The 18,307-nt window shown below is 38.7% G+C and overlaps 1 protein-coding gene across 1 annotated transcript in view; it reads left to right on the forward strand.

The window, feature by feature from the left end:
* Positions 1–772: 772 nt before the first annotated feature.
* kcnd1 (potassium voltage-gated channel, Shal-related subfamily, member 1) overlaps positions 773–18,307 on the forward strand; it is a 39,249-nt gene continuing 21,714 nt past the window's right edge. The window contains exons 1-3 of the mRNA XM_054609815.1: positions 773–928; positions 3,390–3,635; positions 5,868–6,580. Coding sequence (XP_054465790.1) covers positions 773–928; positions 3,390–3,635; positions 5,868–6,580 — 1,115 coding nt within the window. The remainder of the gene's footprint in view (positions 929–3,389; positions 3,636–5,867; positions 6,581–18,307) is intronic.

The raw sequence follows: 18,307 nt of genomic DNA on the forward strand, positions 1-18,307 counted from the left end.
CAGAGGGGGAGAGGGCGGGCGAGAGAGCTATGTAGAGACAGAGAGAGAGAGAGAGAGGGAATGAGAGAGGGAGAGAGAGAGAGAGAGAGAGAGAGAGAGAGAGATGGAGGCCAGACACTAATGTCTTAACACTTTCTTTCCTGGATTTATTTCTCTTTGCCTTTTGTCTCGAGTCCCCGCAGCAATAAAACCTGTGACGGCAATATCAGAGAATCACTTTATTGTTATTATTTCACACATGTTTTCTGACTGCTGAGAGTTCAACAAATTGAGTTTTTTCTACCAGGAGAGTTTGTGCTGTGAAGTGGAACATCGTGTTATTTAGGAGAACAGGACCTGACAAGTTTATCATCTGCAATCGGAAAAAAAACATTTTTTTTAAAAAGGGGAATAATTCAGCAGAGAGTTTCTGGGTTTTAAAAGGTGCCGGTTGACCCTGTTTTTATTTTGAAAAGCAACAGGAAGACGACCAGTAGGACGTCAGAAACTCTTCAGAATAAAAGACGGAGCCACTTACCTGTCAGATGCATCGGCTTTCACGCTCCTTCACAGTGTTTCTTTCATGGCTTGACACCTGACTGCCCTTTGACCCCTCCCACCCCCCCCCCTTCCTCACCCCCCCCCACAACATGTCCGCCCACCTCCTCTCTCGCCGCCTCGCCCACTCGAGGATATCAGGGCAGGAGAAGAAGAAGTGAGGATTTAGTTGACTTACTCTCCCCCCCCGAGGACACACCTGGACTCTCTGCAGGTCGGGACGCGCTGATGCAAGATGGCGGCCGGCGTGGCAACGTGGCTGCCGTTTGCGCGGGCTGCGGCGGTGGGATGGCTGCCGTTGGCCAAGAAGACGATGCCCAAACCTCCCGTGGACAAGTCGTCCAAATCCGATGAGATCCTGTACGTCAACGTCAGCGGGGTCCGGTTTCAGGTCGGTGCTGCTCTCCACTGAGAGAAAAGATGGAATGATGTTTCATCAGCTGCGTGAAAAGTGTTGAAGTATAAAGAACAACTTTATTGTGATTCCAGCAGGTTTTGACTTCATCCTGGTCATCAGGGTCGTCCCTCGTGAACAATAAAGTTCTTCTTTATACTACAAGTAAACGTTTTGTTCTCTTAATATTGGATGATTCCACGGCCCACAGTATTGATACCAAGTGTTTCTTGGCATTTGAAGTTTGACGAAGTGATGGAAAATCTGAGTTTAATCCAGGTGACGACGCTTTTTGTATCCACAATCTTTTCCTAACCTTAAGTGTTTTGGTTGCCTAACAGTACCAGTAGTTGATTTGCTTTAAGAAACCTTAAGTTGGATTGTAAGAAAACATTGCAGAGTTGTTGAATCTTAACATTCTCCGTATTGGAAAAGGGAAACGGTTGTTTTATCGTCCTGCAACATCGATATCAGACTGTTCTGTAAAACTCTTCATTATGTTCAGTGACGATGTTTCCTACGATATTAATCATGGTTACGATAGTATTGTGGTCATTGGTTTCTGGACTGATGTTTTGTAGCCTTTAGTTTCACCGTCGCCATATTGCTTTTTACGCAACCAGTGAACAGGAAGTGACCATATATGGAGTGAGGAGGAGTGACGTAGAGACGCCGTATACGTCTCTGGTGTGGACCTGTCAATCAGTGTGTAGCCCCGCCCTAAAGCATCCCCTGCTTTATGGTCTGTTTGACTCTAAATGGAGCATCATTTACTAAATGAACATCATGCTGTATTGAAGAAGACTTGAAACTAGAGATTGAGACCATAAACTCATGTTTACAATGTTTACTGAGGGAATAAATCAAGAGAGAAGTAGAGTCATTTTCTCATAGACTTCTATACAACCAGAGGAGTCACAACTCTTAAAAAGTGAAGTCATGTTTAACATGTTGCATCACTGCAGTACATTTTTCATTTCGTCCTCTGAAATCTAAAGTTGTAGTCGCTTTTCTTCTTTTTGAGAACAAGGACATCATTTATTTTAATTGTACATTAACCCCCGGTGCTCCTCTTTCATGTGTTATTTCTAGAACTGCCTCATCATCACTCCGTTATAATCACTCTGCATTAATGATGAATTGATTGAACTCTGTAGTCGTCCTTTAATTTTAATTTAATTGAATTAAGAGAAGAGCAACAATTGAACCATTGCTCAGATGAGTTATAGTTTCATTATCATGTGTTCACTTCTCAGTGCAAACATCATGAACGTGGTTTTAATTTATGAAGATCATCTAGATGAACAAAACTTGTAAGAATCCTAAACGTTTGTTTGCCACAGAGATTATTTTCTGCAGTAATCCAGTATTAAACAGAAAAATCCCATTGGCTGTTTATTGGAGGAACCAGTGATGGTGACTTCCTGTTGGCCATCAGGATTTTCTCATTCATTAACTTATCCAACGTCTAATTCCAGCTCCAGTAGCTCTTATTGGATGTTTCTTACAGCAATGCTCTCTGGGACTTGTAGTTGACAGTCTTAAACTTGTGCCTTTTTTTAAATGAAGCAGAAATAGTTAGAAGGTATTATAAAGTCAATAAATGACCAAGTGTTAAAAAATACTATCACATAAAAATTAAAAGCACTTTAACTTCCCAGAGATCCATGTGGCTCCTTACTGCTCCTGCTTTCAGGCTGAAAGTTGTAAATAGTCGATGTCTAATCAGGCATCGATGTGCATTAGGGAGGAAATAATAACAAAATGGCTCCACAGCAAAAAATTGATTCTGGTGGCTTTTAGGAATCAAACGGCACCAGAGTACTTTCTGCTGAGGTGGCAGAACAAGAAGAGTCCTGTGACTTTGCCCTGATTGTTAAAAACCAAACGTTGGCAGCTTGAAGTTCTGGTGAGGTAAATACAAACAGTAAAGCCCAAAAAATACCAACTAAGCGTAAAACGGGTCGTACTTCACTGCTGCCATCAGTTAATGACGGTTCAACGCTCACGTCTCTCTCAGACATTCAGACACGGCTGCAAATGGAACTTGTGTTAAAGTATTTAACTACACACTGGGGGCTACACACTGATTGACAGGTCGACACCAGAGACGTATACGGCGTCTCTACGTCCTCCTCAGTCCATATATGGTCACTTCCTGTTCACTGGTTGCAAAACAAACAATATTGCGATGGCCAAATCCCAGATGGCAACCACGAAATGGCTGAACTCGAGGCTTCAGAACATATAAGTGACGTCATGATGCTAAACGCTAGCATTTCTAAAAACCTCTTGACAGTTAAAAACATTTTGTTAATTTTAAACTTTGGTTATTATCCATACTGGTTTCTGTTGCTATGAGATTTGTGATTCAGCATCATAAACTCACATGAGACCCAGGTTTAGAGTCTCCAAAGTAAAACCATCTATTTGATTCTTTCCTCTTGGATTCCTCCAGACATGGAAGAACACTTTGGACCGTTATCCAGAGACGCTGCTGGGTTCTTCAGAGAAGGAGTTTTTCTACAACGAGGACACACAGGAGTACTTCTTCGACCGAGACCCCGAAATGTTCCGGCACATTCTGAACTTTTACCGCACGGGGAAGCTCCACTACCCGAGAAACGAGTGCATCCAGGCCTTTGACGAGGAGCTGGCCTTCTACGGCATCGTGCCGGAGATCATCGGAGACTGCTGCATGGAGGTAAACCTGCACAGGTTCAAGGAGGAGCTGCAGCATTTGTTTGACATCAGTAAAAAATGATCACTTGAGTGTGAAAAAATGAAACGTTATTAGACTTTGTGAAAGAAATATGAAGCAACAAGTATAGGATTAAATAATGAACATTTAACATCATATCTTTTTGTTTTTATAAAAATAAATGACTTAATAGTTTAAGTATTTATTATAGTTAACGAGTAAAACCAGTAACCCACGTTATCATGAACAAGGACATATAAACAACAGAAAAGCCTTCATGGGGCTATATGGAGGGGAGCAACTTTAACCCGAACAGTGATGTTGTCTTAACCTAACTAAGTAGTTTAGTTGTCTTAACCTAACTAAGTAGTTTTGTTGTCTTAACCTAACTAAGTAGTTTTATTGTCTTAACCTAACTAAGTAGTTTTATTGTCTTAACCTAACTAAGTAGTTTCCTGTGAAGACTGAAGATTATTTTGAAAAGACTGGTGTTGCTAGACTTTAGTAGAAAAAAACACAAAAAATGAGGAGAAACTTTTTGTAAGATATCATAGGAATCATTGTATGAGGATATGCAACATAATCTCTTGTGCTGTTTGTGAAATTGTCACAAATATCAATCTATTTGTCTATTTTTGTGTTGAGGTAGACGAATATCTACCTTAATGTTAAAACAATGGTTTGGTTTAGGCAACAAAAGCACAGCGTGGTGTTAAACGCTGGTTTTCTGGTTGAAGGGCTTGTTTATTTGACCCGTCCACCCTTCCGCTAACCAATACTCGTCTTTTCGAATATTATAAAGTTCGTCACTTGCGTGTTGCTTCGTCAGGGATCCTAATTTACTTTCTATTTGCATTGTTTCCGTCCCGATCGACACAAAAAAACCTCAAAATTCATCCAGTAAAGAAAAACATCCAGATTATAACGTTCATAACGGCAAACCTAATGCACTTCTATGGATAGAGTGACCTTTGACCTTTGATGTCTCTCTATTCTAAGCAGCAGGACAATAGAAGAGCATCATCAGCTAAAAACTTTGATTACTAACCAGACTCCATTATAAAAGTCAGGCTTCAGCTTCATACTCCTGCTTTGTGTAAGTGATTTATTTAACAAGCCATAAATAAGTAACTCTCTCTGAATAACAAATCACCTCCAGAGCTCTTAATGTTCCCGTTTATCTGATCAGAGCCTCTTATGTCTTTATGTCTTTATGTCTTTGTTTTTAAACCTGAGCCGTCTGATAGTCCAGTGTTTCCTCACATTCCTTCATCATGTTCACTGATGTTGATTCAGCTGAGAGTTTCTCATTTCATTCGCTCAAACAGTCCACATGCTTTTGATTATTATTCTTCTAGTAAATTCACACACTTTTCTCTGCTCTTAAATAACAGCGTTTGGCTCGTCAACTGGATTTTTGGGTAAAAAGTTTGCTCGCTGCTGCAAGACTCTCATTTATTTATTACTATAGTTTTCTTGCTGGCTTCACAGCTAACAGGAGAAGCAGCTAACCTTAAAAACATTCAATTAAATGAAGCAGCACAAAGTGAGTTATGGGTATTTAGGTGTAAGATTTGATCTCAGAACAGCATGTTTGTTTTGTAGAAGAAGAGGCAGTAACTTGTGCTGTGTTGTCCGCTGGCTGAGGGTCAAAGTGTGTTTTACAACATTAGCTCACTATGTGGTTGGAAAAAAACCTTACTGGAAAAAATATATAAAAGTCAGAATAATATGTTGGCATTGTATGGTTCTGCAAACCATGAATACGTTAAATCCCGAAGTTTCTGAACAAAAAAAATATGGTTCATAACAATATCAATTGTTCTTAACATTCTTTCCTTTGTCTTTCTTTTGACATTACACCCAGAAGGATAGTGTTTAGGTTTTGTCTTAACTCGCTGCTCACCATTATAGTCTGAATAATACGACTTAAACCTGGAGTTTGTGATTCTAAACGACCAGATAATCTGGATTCACATTGAGACATAAATGACGTATCCTTTGTTAACCCTAAATGATGCTCAGTCAATTTAACAGGATTCACACTGATGCTCAGTCAATGTTTGAACAGTTCGTCAGCAGATTTCATGTTGACAAGCTCATGTTGGCCAAACAAAGTCGTGCATTTGTTTCTTCTGAGCATTTCTAATCTCACCATGAAGCATTGAATGTTTTTAGTGATTATTACAGATGAGTCGTGTAATCTCATCTTCCTCTTCCTCCATTTGTGTGAAGGAATACAGAGACAGGAAGAAGGAGAACCAGGAGCGTCTGGCGGAGGACACGGAGGCCAACGAGGGCCTGGACGCCCCCCTGCCCCCCGACAGCAGCTCCAGGGAGCGTCTGTGGCGGGCCTTCGAGAACCCCCACACCTCCACCATGGCACTGGTCTTCTACTACGTCACCGGCTTCTTCATCGCCGTCTCCGTCATCGCCAACGTGGTGGAGACGGTGCCCTGCCGGCCGCCTAAAGGCAGCGTCAAAGACCTGCCCTGCGGGGAGAAATACCAGCTGGCCTTCTTCTGCATGGACACGGCCTGCGTGCTCATCTTCACCTTCGAGTACCTGATGCGCCTCTTCGCCGCGCCGAGCCGCTGCAAGTTCATGCGCTCGGTGATGTCGGTGATCGACGTGGTGGCCATCATGCCGTACTACATCGGGCTGGTGATGCCGGAGAACGAGGACGTGAGCGGCGCCTTCGTCACGCTGCGAGTCTTCCGCGTCTTCCGGATCTTCAAGTTCTCGCGTCACTCTCAGGGTCTGAGGATTTTGGGCTACACGCTGAAGAGCTGCGCCTCCGAGCTGGGCTTCCTGCTCTTCTCCCTCACCATGGCCATCATCATCTTCGCCACCGTCATGTTCTACGCCGAGAAGGGCACCAAAGAATCCACCTTCACCTCCATCCCGGCCTCCTTCTGGTACACCATCGTCACCATGACGACACTCGGGTGAGCTGACGTCGCTTTCATTTTGGTTTTTTAGTGTGGTTTTTTTTTTGGTTTCTTTTTGGGCGCCAGGCTGCTGGGATGGCCAAACAGATCTTTTTTTGACCTTGCTGCTGTTAATGTGGTCGCCATGGCAACGCGAGTGTGTTTTGTGTCGGCCCTTTGTGATAAGTCATTATTATTGGTTACGGAGGAGAGTTTTAACAATCTGTTTCCACCATGAGACGAGATGGAGTGTGAAGAAAACCACAACTGTGTGTGTGTGTGTGTGTGTGTGTGTGTGTGTGTGTGTGTGTGTGTGTGTGTGTGTGTGTGTGTGTGTGTGTGTGTGTGTGTGTGTGTTCCTCCCACGCCTTGCTTCTCGAGTTCGGTGGTATATCTTCACTCTGCTGGCGCCAGCACACACACACACACACACACACACACACACACACACACACATGTGCCTTGTGGAGTGTGTGTGTGTGTGTGTGTGTGTGTGTGTGTGTGTGTGTGTGTGTGTGTGTGTGTGTGTGTGTGTGTGTGTGTGTGTGTGATGATGGTGGTGTGTTCACCCTGCAGCTCTGATCTATTATCTGCTGTTCAAAGAGCCTTTTGGAAACTTCAGAAATAGAGAGTGAGTCACTGAAACGGCCATAAGCTTCTAACCATATTGCTAACCACGCACTCACACACACACACACACACACACACACACACACACACACACACACACACACACACACACACACACACACACACACACACACACGCACACACACACCTACCTGTCTGTGAATGGAGATGCAGTGTGAGTTTCAGTGAATGACTCAGTGATGATCTGAGATCTGTTGAAGAGCTCCGGTTTATTTTATTGAATGAACAAAATCTGATTTATGTAGAAAAATATTAAGTAAGTGCTTCCTGTTCAGACTGAGAGGACAGACAGGCACCTGATTGGACAGTATGGGTGATGTCATCCTGGAAACTGATGGGAGATATCTGTTTATTATCAATGATATTAAAAAACAGCAGGTTTATTAATAAATAATCCAAATAATTAATATTATAATAACAATAATAATCACTTTTATGTCTCTGTCAATGACTGGAGGTTGAAGGCTTTTATTTTGAAAGGCCCCCCTCACTTCTTCTGTCCTCTTCTCTACTCCCAGGCTCTCCATCCCTCGTCTCCTTGTTTCCTCCTCTCCTCTCATCTGCTCTCCTTCCTTTCCCCATCCTCTCCTCCTCTCCGTCCTCCTTTCTCCTCTCGTTTCTTCTCCTCCCTCCTCTCCCTTTCCTCTCCCCCTCTCCCCCTCTCCTCTCTCCATGTCCATTAGTCATCAGTGGGGAGATGCAAACCTCTAAATGGATCTCTAGGCTTTTACCTCCTCCTCTCCTCCTCATTTCTACTTCTGCTCTCTGTTGCTTCCTGTTTCTTTCTAAGGAGTTTCCCTCAGTTTGTCCTCTCCTCAAACATTGATCCGTTCTGATCAGTTCATCTTTTTAGAGAATGAATCAGACAAACATTGAAAGGTGTTTTGTACATTAAATAATGATGAAGCTATTCACATTTCTACATCCTCTCCTCTCCTCCTCTCCCCTCTCCTCTCCTCTCCTCTCTCTCTCTCCTCCCTCTCCTCCTCTCCTCTCCCTCTCTCTCCTCTCCTCTCCTCTCCCTCTCCTCTCCTGTGTTCTTCAGCCTGAAGTTCAGTCAAAGTTTCACAGATTTGTTGTCACATGACTGTTGGTCTCAGATGAATCAATCATGTCTTCATAGTTTCACTGAGGAGCTCAGAATTTAATGTTTTTATCAGAATCTGGTTAAAGTGAACGGTTTATTTTAAATGAGACATGTAGAATAAAATGTTTTTGGTGAAATATCACAAATTTGAAGCTTCGTTTTGGTTTATTTTTCTGACAGAAGCGTTTGTCACACATGATGTGTTTAAAGACCGTCGGAAAGATGAAAATCTGAGGATAATGACGTTTTTAGAGCTTCTGGCTGTGATAAACGGTCATCCCTCCTGCTCCTGCTCTTCATCTCCTCTTCATCTCCTCTTCTTCCCTCCTCCTCCTCCTCCTGCTCCTCCTCTCATTTGTTTCTCCTCGTCTCTTTTATTGCTTTGCTCCCGTGTTTTTATCTCTTTGTAAATAAACTGAAGTGAATCATGAACTCCTCCAGAAGTAATATAACATAAAACAAATATCTAATCTCCTGGAGCTCCTTCAGAGAGACGCTGCCAGGGACACATGCAGACTGTTTGTGTCTGGACTGCAGATGATCCTCTTCCTCTTCCTCTTCCTCTTCCTCTTCCTCTTCCTCCTCCTCTTCCTCTTCCTCTTCCTCCTCCTCTTCCTCCTCCTCTCTGCTCTGATTATTAATAAAGTCTTTCAACAGTTATTGGTGATAAATCTCCTTTAATCTGTTAACGAGCTGAAACCATCTCACATGGCTGAGAAGATGAATTAACCACCTGTTGGATAAATGAACATCTGATGAGTTTAAGGACAAACTGCAGCTGTAGACAACACAACGTATTGCTTGGTTATTGATCTCTAACCACATCTGGAGGTCTGTGATCAGATCCCTGCAGGTAGAGGTGACATCACAGCTGCTGTTCATGGCGGTTCCTCACTGAGTGAAGTGTGTGAGAGCGCTCAACAATAAGAGCTGTGTGGTTCCTCTGAAGGCTGAGGAAAGGTGCTTCAATGCTTCCTTTCCTTATCTCCTTCAGGAAAGGAAACACTGGACCACCCTTTACCAAAAGGAGAGAAGATAATGCTGTCCCACAATCCCTTGCAGCGGCAAAATTTAAAGTGACAACGAAAACAAACGACATGTAAAGAAATTTCCAACTAATGATTATAATATTTTAATAAACTGCAAATAAATAAATCATCTCTAAACGTTATTCCGTTAGATAGTTAATAATTAGTTTGTTTCCATCTGAAATGTTTATGGATGTTTTATAAATCATTACTTAATTAATAAAGTGTATCACATGTTATAATGTGTGAATCAACAAACTGTTCATGAATAGTTTACTAATGTTTTTAGGATATAATTCTTATCATGTCGTCTTTATCTGCCACAATGTATCATTTATAAACTAATTCATTTTACACAAACTAATGAAGAAATAACATAAATTGTAGCGTCACTAATAATTAGTAAAGATTATTAATCATCATTTCACTTTCAACTGAAGGTAAATAAAGCAGTTAACTATTTATTAATGATGTTAATCTATGTTTAACAACATATGATAACTAAATTAATCTCAAACCTTCACTGTCCAGACAGTCAGATAAACACAGAGTTTATTAAGAATCATAACTGTGAAGAAAGTTTGATCTTCATCCTCGTCCTCTCCTTCACCCGGAGACGGAGCGAGTCTATAGACGACTGTACGTGTCTGCGAGCTGCAGAGCACTTTAGCAGCAACGTTATTTATAAGAGCAGGAGGACAGGATGTATGTGAGGGGGAGACGCTGTAATGTTTCATAGAGGAGGGAGGAATCCGTGGAATCTAATCAAAGACAAGAGAGTTTATCGCCTCCATTTCCTCCAGCTGACACAAAATGGCCGCTGTGGCCCCCGAGGGCCCTCAGACGCCTGTTTACTTATAGAGAGAGATTTTACTGTCAATGTACAGAATACAAAGAGGATAAGAGTTCAGCATTCTTAGCTACACCTACAAAAACTAATGTCATGTCATTTCTTGATATTTCACAAATAATTGAGCATGTTATCCACGCCGTCCTGAACGCCGCCATGCATCAGGTCCTTATGAGTCTCATCTGTAACGATGAATGTGGCACTAAGAGTTTGTTTTTATTATCAATGCTGATACTTTTTGAATTATGCATCCAATTCTAATAAAACATAGAGATATCTTTAGTATTTTGTGATTGTTCTTATACATCATGTCATATATTCTCCAATTACATTATATTTTAAATGTTAAAGTTCCTTTGGTCATTTAAAATAAAGGTGTCTGTAGCTAAATGCTAAACATCAGCATGCTAACGTGTTGATGCGTAGCAGCTATAATGTTCACCATCTTGGTTTAGCGTGTTAGCATGCTAACGTTAGCTAATTGTAAGTAAAGACAAAGTAGACAGACAGACAGAAAGAGAGACAGACAGAGAGACAGACAGACATATTCTAACAAAATGTACCACTAATAATAATAATAATAATAATAGTGATCATAACTCTCAATATACTCTAGAGTTGGTGACCTTTGACCCTTCATGCTATTTGTACCTGTAACATCTGCAATAGAAACACATTCTGTTCTGGTGTTTTATGAAATCCTCTAAATATCAAGAATCTAAATTAGGTGTCTTTTCTCCTGAGGCATGATGGGAATCTGAGTCCACATATGTGTGTGTGTGTGTGTGTGTGTGTGTGTGTGTGTGTGTGTGTGTGTGTGTGTGTGTGTGTGTGTGTGTGTGTGTGTGTTATGTAACAGGTCACACTTGTATAATAAATGTTACACTCGACAGGAACATGACATTTAGTTATTTAGTTCAGGTCTTTATGTAATATGTTAATCTTCAGGTTACACTAATTATCATCGTATGCTGATCGAGACATTATGTAAATATGGAGCTTCACACTGCAGGAGACGCTCATAAAAGATGAAATCAGGAGGAATCTAGTGATGAAACTTATTAAGAGTTTTTAGATTTTGTTGATATCAGAGAATTTCGTCAGTATAATCAGTAAAATGTGACTGTTCTATATATATATATATATATATATATATATATATATATATATATATATATATATATATCATTGTATATCATTATATTATTTATACTTTTTTAATGATTGTAATGTATCACTAAAACATTAACATTATTAAGCAGCTAATGAACGGAGGTTCAGTTCAGTTACATTATGATGCGTTCAGGCTCTGTTCAGTTAAAATGAGTATTGTCTGAAGGTAAATTATAACGTTATCATGATGTGTTCACATGTAATCTGTAAAATGTAGAGTTGGTGATGAACTAGAATAAATCCAGTAGTTTGAAGGAGATGTTTTCACATTAATATAAAATAGATATTAGAGATGAATTATAATTTTTGGGATGGTGGCAAAATATATGGATCATCAATGATTAATAATTAGTAATTGCGGCAAAAAAACATGATCAAGGATCTAATAGTATATATATATATATATATATATATATATATATATATATATATATATATATATATTTGCTTCCTGTTTTCTTTTGATCTGAACCGTGAGTTTTCTGATCCTTTGCACCACTAATTACAGCGCATTCATTTCAGTAGGTTTAGCTATAAACTCTGGATAAAAACAGCCTGAGTGTAAATCATCTGAACTCCTCAGCAGCAGCTAAAACTCATCAGGTCACCGGTTCGATTCCCTCCTCCTCCTTTATGTCCACATGTCCTTGAGCATTCCTCCAGTCCTTGAATTGCTTTTGCTTTTCGTAAAGACATTCCTTCTACCTTCACAAAGACGAAGGAACGAGGCGATGGTTGCCACGGTAACTTATCTAAACTATGGTATTTGTGAGCGGCAGATTGTGTCGGACATCAGCTGCTTCTCTTAAGGTCGGTGACCTTTGTGGCTCCACTGAGAGAGATCACCTTCATCTTTATTCAGGATGGACTGAACCAGTGAGGTAGTTTGTTATTTTCCTCCTGCTTCATATTAATATTTCATTCACTCACTTGTTCATTCTCTTTATTAACATACAGGCTGTTTAAACATCCTGTAACTCTGTTAAACATGTTTCACACAGAAGCACAAAATGAAAGCTTACTGTACATTTTTATTATTATTTTAACACAAAATGTATTTCGTTTTTTATTTGATTTAATTAAATTTGCATAACATCTACATGACCTTTTTCTTAAATATCACATAACTTTAACACGAAACTGAACCCTCTTATTTAAATCTCATTTTTTTCTTAAAAAAACAGAAAAAAAATAATCTTGAACCCGTCTCCTTAGAAAACTGTTCTTTTGATGTCTTACAACAAAAAACAACTCTTCTTTTTTGGTACTTATTTTTCAAAATAAATTTCTGTCCACACATGAAACTCGGTCAGGTGTAGACAAAGATGGTGTTTGGCTAAAAGTAATTATGGAAGAGTCGTTCAAGTTACGTGACAAATAAATCAGCGTTAACTTCTCGTTTCACACGAGGAACAAACAGGAGAAAACCTCCGGACTGAAAAGTGAATACAGAGCTTCCTGTGTTAAAGCTGCATTCTCTCTGCTGACCACCAGGGGGCGACTCCTCTGGTTGTATAGAAGTCTATGAGAAAATGACTCTACTTCTCTCTTGATTTATTCCCTCAGTAAACATTGTAAACATGAGTTTATGGTCTCAATCTCTAGTTTCAAGTCTTCTTCAATACAGCATGATGTTCATTTAGTAAATGATGCTCCATTTAGAGTCAAACAGACCATAAAGCAGGGGATGCTTTAGGGCGGGGCTACACACTGATTGACAGGTCGACACCAGAGACGTATACGGCGTCTCTACGTCACTCCTCCTCAGTCCAAATATGGTCACTTCCTGTTCACTGGTTGATAAAATCAACATATTGAAGAACTTATTCCAAGATTGGGACGATGAAACGCTCAGAACATCCACAAACCAATGAGTGACGTCACCATGACGACGTCCACTTCTTATATACAGTCCGTCTCTTCCTCCTCACCTCCTCCCTCTCCTCTCTGTCTCCTCCTCCCTTTCATATACAGTCGTTCTCTAATGGACATTAACTGATCCAACAAAAGAACTTGAAACGTCTCTAATTCCCCTTTTGACTTCTGTGTGAAGTGGTTACTTCCTGTTACCCACGAGCAAGGCAATGCAACACACACACACCCACACACACACACACACACACACACACACACACACACACACACACACACACACACACACACACACACACACACACACACTTTGCCTTTCCACTATAGCACTACCAGGAATTTATTGAATAATGTGATTAAGGATTTTATTCTTTAGCCCTCATACACACACACACACACACACACACACACACACACACACACACACACACACACACACACACACACACACACACACACGGACACACACTCAAATACCTGATGGGTGGGGCTGTTACCATGGTTACACACGTGTGTTTTTGTTAGGCAGTTTTAGTGGTTGAGGGCGTTTTAATCAGATTAAAGTATAACTCCAAGTGTCAGATATCCAGACAGATGGCTCCTACTGTGTGTGTGTGTGTGTGTGTGTGTGTGTGTGTGTGTGTGTGTGTGTGTGTGTGTGTGTGTGTGTGTGTGTGTGTGTGTGTGTGTGTGTGTGTGTGTGTGTGTGACCCAGGAATCTCTCTCTCCGTAGTCATAAAAAAGCTTTAAAGCTCAGCAGTAAAAAACAGGAACATGATTTATGTTTCTGAACATTTCTGTGATATTTCTGAGATGTGAGTTTTGTCCCTCTTAGGCCACCGTACTTCTGAACCCTGCAGGATTAAAGGTTTGCTGAGTTTCAGTTTCCAGATGAGAAAATGAAATATTCTTTCCAGCTGGGATACGAGAGGTTGTAATATGTGTGGACGCCCTGAGAAAACTGGTTTATTTCAGAATCATTAAATCTGTTTTCTAGAAGTCAGTTTACAGCAGAGTGGTGAATAAAATGATGATGTCATACCTGCAGAACCTTCATGTAATACTACTAATAATACTACTATAATACTACTACTACTAATAATACTACTAATACTACTACTACTAAATACTACTAATAATACTACTATAATACTACTACTATAATACTACTATAATACTACTAATAATACTACTATAATACTACTATAATACTACTATAATACTACTAATAATACTACTATAATACTACTATAATACTACTAATAATACTACTATAATACTACTAATAATACTACTATAATACTACTATAATACTACTATAATACTACTATAATACTACTATAATACTACTATAATACTACTATAATACTACTATAATACTACTAATAATACTACTAATAATACTACTATAATACTACTAATAATACTACTAATACTACTACTACTATAATAATAATACTACTATAATACTACTATAATACTACTAATAATACTACTATAATACTACTAATAATACTACTAATAATACTACTATAATACTACTAATAACTACTAATACTACTACTGTAATACTACTATAATACTACTATAATACTACTAAATACTATACTACTATAATACTACTAATACTACTAATACTACTATAATACTACTATACTATAATACTACTATAATACTACTATAATACTACTATAATACTAATAATACTACTATAATACTACTATAATAATACTACTATAATACTACTATAATACTACTATAATAATACTACTACTACTATAATACTACTAATAATACTACTATAATACTACTATAATACTACTATAATACTACTAATAATACTATACTACTATAATACTACTATAATACTACTACTATAATACTACTAATAATACTACTATAATACTACTAATAATACTACTATAATACTACCATAATACTACTAATAATACTACTAATAATAATACTACTATAATACTACTATAATACTACTATAATACTACTATAATACTACTATAATACTACTAATAATACTACTATAATACTACTATAATACTACTATAATACTACTATAATACTACTATAATACTACTAATAATACTACTATAATACTACTATAATACTACTATAATACTACTATAATACTACTATAATACTACTATATATACTACTACTAATAATACTACTATAATACTACTAAATACTACTACTATAATACTACTATAATACTACTATAATACTACTATAATACTACTATAATACTACTATAATACTACTAATACTACTATACTACTATAATACTACTATAATACTACTATAATACTACTATAATAACTACTACTATAATACTACTATAATACTACTATAATACTACTATAATACTACTAATAATACTACTATAATACTACTATAATACTACTATAATACTACTATAATACTACTATAATACTACTATAATACTACTATAATACTACTATAATACTACTAATAATACTACTATAATACTATACTACTATAATACTACTACTACTATAATACTACTATAATACTACTACTAATACTACTATAATAATACTACTATAATACTACTACTACTATAATACTACTATAATACTACTATAATACTACTATAATACTACTATAATACTACTATAATACTACTAATACTACTATAATAACTACTACTATAATACTACTAATACTAATACTACTATAATACTACTATAATACTACTAATACTATAATACTACTATAATACTACTATAATACTACTATAATACTACTAAATAATACTACTAATAATACTACTAATAATACTACTAATAATAATACTACTATATAATACTACTATAATACTACTATAATACTACTATAATACTACTATAATACTACTATAATACCACTGAGTCAGTTTAACCCAGGGACCTGCCAGCCAATCAGAGGGCAGGATTTGTGGTGTGTGTGTGTGTGTGTGTGTGTGTGTGTGTGTGTGTGTGTGTGTGTGTGTGTGTGTGTGTGTGTGTGTGTGTGTGTGTGTGTGTGTGTGTGTGTGTGTGTGTGTGTGTGTGTAGTCTTCCAGAGGACTGGACGCTCTGCAGGGACCATCTATCTGTCCACACCTCCTCCTCCTCCTCCTCTCTCGGTCATTTATTCTCTCTTGCTGCTCCACTCAGTGTCTCCATCTTCCTCCTGTGAGCATCCTCCTCATCCTCCTCATCCTCCTCATCCTCTCCTACTTCCTTTTTTCTCCTCTCTGTTTCTTCCTCCCTTACCTCCTCCTCCATCTCCTCTCTCCTCCTCCTCCTCCCCTCCTCCCTCCCTCTCTCTCTCTCTCTCTCTCTCTCCTGACCCTAATTGCTGCAGCTACTCTGTCTGGGCGAGCGAGGTTTAGATAAACAGATGAAAAAGCGACAGAGTCAAGGAGGAGAGAACTTTTCCTCTCATCAATTATTTCCTCTTAGTGTCTGAGTGTTCCCTCCTCTCCTCCTCCACCCACTCTCCTCTTCCTCCTCCTCTTCCTCCTCCTCCCATCTTCTCTTTCTCCCTTTTTCACTCATTGCTTTCCTTTCTCCATTTTTCTCGCTTGTCTTCACTCATTTCTTCCTCTTCATCGTTCCTCCTCCGTCCTCCTCTCCTCTCTCCCTCATCCTTTCTCCTTGCTCCTTTCCTATACCCTTCTCTCCATCACTTATTTACCTTCCATTTTCTCCTCCTCTCTTCTCGTTCTCCCTATTCTATTTTTTATCTCTGTGAATGGACAACTCCATCTTTATAGTTTCATCCTTCTCCACTTCTTTCCTCTTTCCTTTCCTCAAGTATTCTTCTACCCTCTCCTTCCCTTTCTCCCCCATTGTCTCCCTTATTTCCTTTCCTTCCCCTCCCTCCCTTCATTCATTCCTTCCTTTGGTTGTCCTTTAATCCTCTGCTTCCTTTCTCCTCGTTCTTCTTCCTTCTCTCCTCCTTCCCTTTAATCTTTTAGTTTATCTTTATCTGCTCTCCCCCTTTTGTCTCCCTTCTTCTTCTCTCCATGTGAGACTCTCTGAAACATTTAACGTACATCATGTGATATTTAAACACACACACACACACACACACACACACACACACACACACACACACACACACACACACACACACACACACACACACACACACACACACACACAGAGATGGATTGTTTCTGTATGTGAGGTAAAAATAAACACAGAAATGTGGATTATGCAAATTGAACAAATAAGACACATTAGAGACGCTCTGAAACAACGTGAGCTTCTTCTCAGTTAATAACAAAGAGAGGGAGAGATGAGGGGGGGGGGGGAGGAGAGAGCGTGGGAGACGTAAATACAGGAGAAAATGAGAGGGAACGAAATAAGAAGTACGAGGAGCAGAAACAGAGAAACAGAGAAACAGAGAAACAGAGAAACAGAGAAACAGAGAAAGAGAAAGATGTAGAAGGAAGGAAGAGAGAAACGCTGCCTGAGGCTTCAATAAACAGAGAATACTGGATTTGTTCTAATGTGGTTTCAAGTCCACAGAATGATAATACAATATATATATATATATATATATACATATATTGTATTATCATTCTCTCTCTATATATATATATATATATATATATATATTATATATATCTATATATATATATACATATATATATATATATATATATATATGTATATATATATATACACATATATATATACATTGTGGATCATCACAGGTGAAACCACTTTCATTTTGAACTTTTGGTCAAACCAACAATCCTCCAAATGAAAAAGACAAAATATGTTGTTTGTAACACAAAAAAACATTTAACACCACATTTTCTGGGTCAACTGGACCGGGTCTCCCCTGGTCTTGGTCCGTGGGACTGGGTCTGTGTTCGGTCTTAGTCGGTTGGAATGTGCGTCTGTTCTGGGTCAACTGGATCAGGTCTGTTCTGGTCTGGGTTGGAAGCATCAGTTCTGTCCTGGTCTTGGTCATCTGGACCCCCTCTTTTCCAATCTTGGTCAATAGGACTGGGTCGGTGTTCCAGTCTGGTTCAACTGGATCTGTTCCAATCTGTTGGACTGCCCATCTGT

The sequence above is a fragment of the Anoplopoma fimbria genome, chromosome 12 (genome assembly GCF_027596085.1).
Source record: "Anoplopoma fimbria isolate UVic2021 breed Golden Eagle Sablefish chromosome 12, Afim_UVic_2022, whole genome shotgun sequence".
Lineage (NCBI taxonomy): Eukaryota > Metazoa > Chordata > Actinopteri > Perciformes > Anoplopomatidae > Anoplopoma > Anoplopoma fimbria.